Source organism: Corylus avellana, chromosome ca1 (assembly GCF_901000735.1).
Source record: "Corylus avellana chromosome ca1, CavTom2PMs-1.0".
NCBI classification, from domain to species: Eukaryota; Viridiplantae; Streptophyta; class Magnoliopsida; order Fagales; family Betulaceae; genus Corylus; species Corylus avellana.
This window is the reverse complement of record NC_081541.1, coordinates 37,011,291-37,018,379: the sequence shown is the minus strand read 5'-3', so window position 1 is coordinate 37,018,379 and position 7,089 is coordinate 37,011,291. Positions and strand designations below refer to the sequence as shown.

General features: G+C 35.3%; 1 protein-coding gene across 7 annotated transcripts; it reads left to right on the top strand.

Annotated features, from left to right (window-relative positions):
• Nucleotides 1–125: 125 nt before the first annotated feature.
• LOC132166291 (protein SUPPRESSOR OF K(+) TRANSPORT GROWTH DEFECT 1) lies at nucleotides 126–6,889 on the top strand. Of its 7 annotated transcripts, XR_009438564.1 has the most exons (4): nucleotides 126–927; nucleotides 1,988–2,093; nucleotides 6,412–6,610; nucleotides 6,784–6,889. XR_009438564.1 is itself a non-coding variant. In XM_059577090.1 (3 exons), the coding sequence occupies exons 1-2, from the start codon at nucleotides 463–465 to the stop codon at nucleotides 2,051–2,053; spliced, it is 531 nt and encodes a 176-aa protein (XP_059433073.1). In that variant the 5' UTR covers nucleotides 126–462; the 3' UTR covers nucleotides 2,054–2,093; nucleotides 6,412–6,889. The 7 variants fall into 7 exon arrangements, 6 of the variants coding, with proteins under 6 accessions (XP_059433073.1, XP_059433095.1, XP_059433102.1 ...); XM_059577090.1 differs by having other exon boundaries at nucleotides 6,412–6,889; XM_059577112.1 differs by having other exon boundaries at nucleotides 6,408–6,889.
• Nucleotides 6,890–7,089: the final 200 nt, after the last annotated feature.

Below are 7,089 nucleotides of genomic sequence, written 5' to 3'. Positions count from 1 at the left end.
GTTTAATTGTTTAAATGGCCTACCACTAATCTCACAAGAAGAAGAAATAAATGAAGCAATTGATTTTTGAGTATTGGGATATTTAGTCTTTGGTTGATTTGAACCATTTTGATTTTATTCTCGTTTTTCAGGTTTCATTGTATTGTGTAAGTATAAAGAAAAATCTGAGGTGTATTTGGCTGTTGCTCGTTTGATTGAATTTGAAGTTAAAAGGGTGTGATTGCATTTGAAACTTCATCAGTCGTAGAAGGTTAAGAAGAACATTTGAGAATTGGGTTTTTGAATTCTGATTGAATAGAATAAATTTTGGGGCTTTGATTGCATAGAAATATTATAACTAAAAAAAATAAATGGTTGAAATGCCAAGCTTAGCGTTGGATTTCGGTTTCTAGAAGGAAGGAATGGTGTCTTGAAAGTTCTGTTTTGAGGATTTCATTTCTATGCATTTGTTGTAAGCAAAAGATGTATAGCACTTTTAAGGAGCATGCGATAGCGTATGTGAGGCAAGCAGTTAAAGAAGATGACGATGGAAACTATAGTAAGGCATTTCCCCTCTATATGAATGCATTAGAGTACTTCAGGACCCATTTGAAGTATGAGAAGAATCCAAGGATTAAGGAAGCGATTACTCAGAAATTTATGGAATATTTGAGGAGGGCAGAGGAGAAAAGGGCCATTCTTGATTGTGGAGGAAATGGGCCTAATGGTGATGTAGCAGCTGCTACGCAACCAAAGACAAAGTCGAAGGGTGGAGAAGGGAAAGAAGGGAATGATCTGGAGCTAGCAAAGCACCGGGCTGGCCTTGATTCTGCGATAATTAGGGAGAAACCGAATGTGAAGTGGAGTGACGTGGCTGGTCTTGAGAGTGCCAAACAGGCATTGCAAGAGGCTGTCATACTGCCTGTTAAGTTTCCCCAGTTTTTACTGGTTAGTTCCTTAATCATTGTGTTTTAAGTTTTGGCTTATCTGCTTTCGTTTGCTGGTTGAACCATTCTTCAATTCTTCAGCTATGCTTTCAATGTTAATGAGTGGTTGGGTTTATAGTAAAACTTGATCCTTATGAAAACATGCCACTTGTGATATAAATGCAAGTCGATCAATTAACCAAGAATGTGTGCTGAAATTTCTGACTTTCAGTTTCTAGTAATTCTTGTTTATTTAAAGCTTTTATGGAAACTGTACGCATAAATTATACAATTGCTCTCTCCCTTTCTCTCTCTTAGGTATAACAGTGCAAGAAAACTCTGATATTTTATATTCTTTCACTTGAATCCATTAAAAGATTGGCATCCTTCTAAGTTCTGGATTGTCTTTTCCTAGAAACAAAAAAAAAAAAAAAGGAACCAAACCAGCAAAACGAGGGTTTGTGTATAGTAGTAACAGTAAGGCATTACAATTCTTTGTGCTGTGAAAGAGATTTTAAATACCTGTCATTGCTCCGAGTATTGGCTTTATCCTGATCTGGAAAGAAGCGGCCAAGTCAGAGCTGGTTGAAAAGGACCATTTTAAGGGTTATATTTGCCATTGCTTCATTGATTGTTTGATTATCCAATTAGTCTATCTTCCAGTTGTGCCGATACGTTTAAGAAAATAACAAGAATTATTATAAGTTTTAAGACCCATTCGAGAAAAACTATTTACATATCAAGTGTCCCCGGAATTCACACTTATAAATAAGGCACAGGGGTTTAGTGGTCACTGCTTTTTTCTACCTGTCTGCTTGAAAGTGAAATTTATGTCAATGGAATGGAAGGTGGGATATGAACTCTCTAGCATTAGGATTCAAAAAGACGTCATTTTTCATGATTGAATCTAAAAGAGTGATGAATGAGCTAGCAATCTACTTACATGCTAATTTCTGTATTATTTCCTTCTGTAATCACTAATGTAAATATTGTGTCTTGTATGATACTTTTTGCTGTTAAAAATTGCATTTGATCTGATCTAGCAAAGAGAGGGGAGAAAACTCATTTGGTATCTTGTTCAGGGAAGAGACGACCATGGAGGGCTTTTCTACTATATGGTCCACCTGGAACAGGGAAGTCCTATTTAGCAAAGGCCGTTGCAACAGAAGCAGACTCAACTTTCTTCAGGTAATATTTTTACCAATACATAGCAAGTAGCTGGACTAAAGTAGTAGATAGAAGAACTAGTCTTTTAGAGGAAAGTATATTTGAAAAAGGTTGACCTCCTTGTGTATCTCATATTACAATCCCTTTCTTCTCAGCCCAGTGAGATGTTTCCAAATGCCATTAATTGACGTCTATATGATCATCTAGGTTAATTCTTCTTTTCGTTTTCTGAGTTTTGCTGCATAATTTCTAATTTTCTTTATCTAAGGATCACTTGATCTATCATGCCTGGTTTTTGATAATATTTCACAATTTCATTTTTGGATAGTTTAAATTAAGCAATGCACTGAGATGTAATTGACTAATATTTGGAAGAATAGTACTTGTAAATTTACCTGGTGTTTTGGCCCACTGACAACTAATAATTCACAATGACTGTCCAAGATAGTAGTAGGATCCCCAACGGTTAATTGGAATCATTTAGACATCCAAGAAAATGGTATCCTTGCATTATGTTAGATTGCATATGGGTATACCAACCAATTGCTTTAAATGGTGTAATCATTATCGTTTCTTTTATGATAATAAAATGCGACCACCCGAACGATCGTGAAAATCATTAGGAAAAGCTTGATATTCTCATCCAAATGGAAGGACACAATGTCTTTGTTTTTTCTTATTTGGGAAATTGTAGATCTGGATAGTGAATCTTGATGGTTTAAAACTGATGCTGCCGTTATAGGTTTATTCTCGATGTATAGTTAGCATAAGACACTACTACCCTTGTGAACCACATTCTGTGATCATTTGAAAATGTGGTACACTTTCATTTACAATAGTCCTTTTTTTTTTTTTTTTTTGGAATTGCAATTACTAATAAGAAAAATACACAAAGTTTTGCAATACAAAGATTTCCTTTGTTCCTTCTCTTGTTTATACTTTGAAAGATGATATTTTTAGTAGTTTTAAACTATTAAAGGAAATTTACGGAGATTGGAGAGTTTGTCTCTTCTCCTCTGCTTCTTTCTGCAATTGGCATGGCATTGTATTCATATTGCTTCATTGCTCTATTGCCCAAGATTTGTGATCTTCCTCCTATTCTTTAATTGGTGGTCAATGGGGCATATCTTTGAAGGTTATTGATTTGTTTTTTTTGTTGGAAAAGTTTGTTCCTTAGGCATAGTAATGGACCAGTATGACATGCTACTCTAACAGTGTTGTACTTCTAACATACTGTAATGGACTGAAATGGATGGAAAAGGAACAAGATGAATAATGAATTGATGGAAATGGAAACTGTTTATAAAAAACTAAGCATTTCAAGGATGCTTAAACCTCAAAAGTTCACAATGAACATTCTACAAATTCTTTGATACCTTTACAATTATCAAAAGAGTCTTATATAGACTCAGCTCTAACTACTTGGGCCTAACTACTAGGCCTAGTTGGGTTTTTTGGGTTGGGTCTTCTTGGGTTTTGTCTTTGGCTTTTAAGTTGGACTACCTATGTATACTTTCTTATGTACTTAGAGGTGCATTGCGCTTTTTTTGATATATACAATATTACTTATCAAAAAAAAAAACTACTAGGCCTAGCTAACAACTAATCTAGTAATAGAAATGGGCTATAATATCTATCTATTTTAGACCCATTACATTACCCACTCCTTTAAAATACCTTGCCCACAAGGTGTACAATTGAAAAAGATCTGCCCAATTCTTGACTGTTGAGCTGACAACCCAGCTATCCCATGACTTGAAAGTCCACGTTTTCTAAAACTAAATTCACTCTGATCAAGACTGATGTTACACATGCTGAGTGTATGCTTGCCAATTCCCAATTTAAACAAAGCCAAGAAAAAATTTATTACACAGCCAGCATTATCTTCAACTACATAGCTACACACCTAGCACACTGCAGCTTCCAAGGGCCCACAAATTTTGTCACCACTAAACACACCTGTCATCAACACATTATACTACCAGCCTACCTTTTTCTTTTCGAAGCCACCAGCCCATCGATCATCGTATGGTTAAGCAGAAGTCTGACTACACACTACTCCGTATTCGCACTATTCAGCTTCCCAAGCATGCACGCCAACTCACGTGAACCCATTACCCAAGTCTGACTTTTCTCCTCTCTGCCATGTTTTCTAAGTCTACTCACGGTTTTAGCCAGACTTCCACACACGCAGCCTTGCACCTTTCTTCCTTCTTTCTTTTCTTCCAACGCCATCTATGCTTGGAGAGAAAAAAAAAAAAAAAATTATTCAGATCAGGGAGCTGCTTCGCCACAGAATTAGAGTCGCTGACAATGAGCCAACCCACCACTTCCTTTATTTTCCACCTTGTCTTAGGTCCAACATTTCATCAAACACGTTCTCTTCATCTTGATAAAGCCTAACTCTATCTTGAAAATTCTTTAAAGATTTGGTGTCAAGGATGCACAATTCTTTCGAGAAGTTGGTACTACAAATTGAATTTGGAGTTAACACGCCAATTACCTTCACTACGATAGATTCTGAGATGCTCAACATCATTTTGCTTGATTGATGAATTTCATTGAACGAACTGTGCGTATCTTCAACTGGATCCATTTCTTGAATCATCTTGTTTTCTTCTTCTTCTTTTTCATCAAACACGTTCTCTTCATCTTGATAAAGCCCAACTCTATCTTGAAAATTCTTTAAAGATTTGGTGTTAAAGATGCATAATTCTTTCGAGAAGTTGGTACTACAAATTGAATTTGGACTTAACACGCCGATTACCTTCACTACGATAGATTCTGAGATGCTCAGCACCATTTTGCTTCATTGATGAATTTCATTGAATGAACAGTGCGAATCTTCAACCGGATTCTTCTTCTTCTTCTTGGTTTGTTTGGTCACACTCCTCTGCTCCTTTCTTGAATTCTTCTTGGGTCTCTACCTTCTCAGGAACTGGATGTATCTTCTCAAACTCCATGGATTCGATATTCATAGGGAGTAACTCGGAATCTTAGATCCTTTCTTTCTCATTCAAAGGCAAATTTATTTTTTTGGCTCTTTTCTGAAAAAATTTCTGCAATCTATCTTGACTTTCTTGAGAAATTTCAGCAACCTATCTTGACTTTCTTAAAAAATTTTCTGCAAGCTATCTTGATTACCTCCCTTTTGTTTGAACGTAGCAGTCAGCTCCTGTATGCTTTTCTCCAATGCACTATATTTATCATTCTGACTTCTCTGTATCTCTTCACGGGGAACGATATCAGCTCACATCTGTTTTGAGTTTATTCCTGTATTGATATACGTCTGCATCTTGCGCCATGTTGGATCTGGTTTTTCTGAATCAAAAAACGAGAGGTGCTAATACCACTTGTAACAGTGTTGCACTTTTAACACACTATACTGAACTGAAATGGATGGAAAAGGAAACAAGATGAATGATGAATTGATGGAAATGGAAACTGTTTATAGAAAACTAAGCATTTCTAGGATGCTTAAACCTCCAAAGTTCACAATAAACATTTTGCAAATTCTTTGATACCTTTACAATTATCTAAAGAGTCTTATATAGACTCAGCTCTAACTACTTGGGCCTAACTACTAGGCCTAACTAACAACTAATCTAGTAATAGAAATGGGCTATAATATCTATCTATTTTAGACCCATTACAGCTACTCTGTCTGTAATGAGGGCTATTTGGAATGAAGAGATGAGTAGACTTTTAATAGTGATGGGTGTTCTATCTACTTCAAAAAAAAAAAAAAAATGGTGTTGTGTGTTCTACAGTCAGCTTAAATCTTTATTTTTCAGATCATTGTATAAGTGGAAGTCAAGAAGATGGTAATCAAATTACATCATCGGGCCATGACTTTGCAAATTCATCAGATTGAATTATAAGAACATTAATAAAGGCCTGGTGTCCAATAATTGAGATGTGAGAGAAAAAGTTCTGAAATTTGGATTGATTATGTTCTTGCTGATATTTAAGATTATCTGAGTTTCAGTAAGCATGGACATCCTTGAGTTTTTAATATTTTATATTTGTCATTTGCTTATATATATATATATATATTTGTAATTCGATGTTAGTCAGTTGACTGCTTCATATGCTTTTCATTGCAATTGCTGCATTATTAAATTAAGCTGCTTGAACTAATATGGAGTCTGCATTTGGATTTTCAAGTCCATTTATATACGTCCCATTCTGCTTCCACTGATTCAACTTTCTAGTTTAGGGCTACATTTATTACATTCTCATGTACAGATTGCCCATGGATGTAGATGTATTTGCTTTTAATGTCTTTATATGGATGGAATGCCAACATTGACAAGTGCTAGATGCTGTCCATACCCAGTATTTCTTCATCAGACCTTGTTTCAAAATGGATGGATGAAAGTGAAAAGCTAGTCTCGAATCTTTTCCAAATGGCTCGTGATAGTGCTCCTTCCATAATCTTCATTGACGAAATTGATTCCTTATGTGGTCAACGGGGTGAAGGCAATGAGAGTGAAGCATCTCGACGTATCAAAACAGAATTGCTTGTACAGATGCAGGTATTTTGAATTCACAGGAAGTGGATGATAATGCTTTTGAAGCTTCACTTTTACATAGTATCATTGACATGCTTAGACCTGGGTTTAGTAATTTATGCAATATGGAAAGTGATCCAATTATTGTTTTAGTATTCGTATTTGTATTTCTAATGGAAGGAAGGGACCTTGTATAGGTGTGCAGAGCTTTTTGGAGCTAAAATTGCTTGGCCTTTCCTTACGTCTGTGAACAAAACTATGGTCTTCATAAAATTACAGTAAAATAAACTGGAGTTATGCATTTTTTTTTTTCTCATTCTATTTTATAGTTTTTTTTCAATGGTTTTATGATATAGTAGCTACAAGCTGGTGATCATGTATATATATAATTACAACATAGGCCTATATAGACAATTATTTCTGGCAATAAAACAAATTATAGACCGTAAATTTATTGTGGCAATAAATGCTTTTATGAAGGTGATAATGATAGTAAGTGTGTA

Excerpts from the sequence above, each read along its gene's own strand:
- LOC132166291 (XM_059577090.1), top strand. The coding sequence starts at position 463 with ATGTATAGCACTTTTAAGGAGCATGCGATAGCGTATGTGAGGCAAGCA. Across the intron at positions 928-1,987 it reads AGTTTCCCCAGTTTTTACTG|GGAAGAGACGACCATGGAGG; the intron begins GTTAGTTCCTTA and ends TATCTTGTTCAG.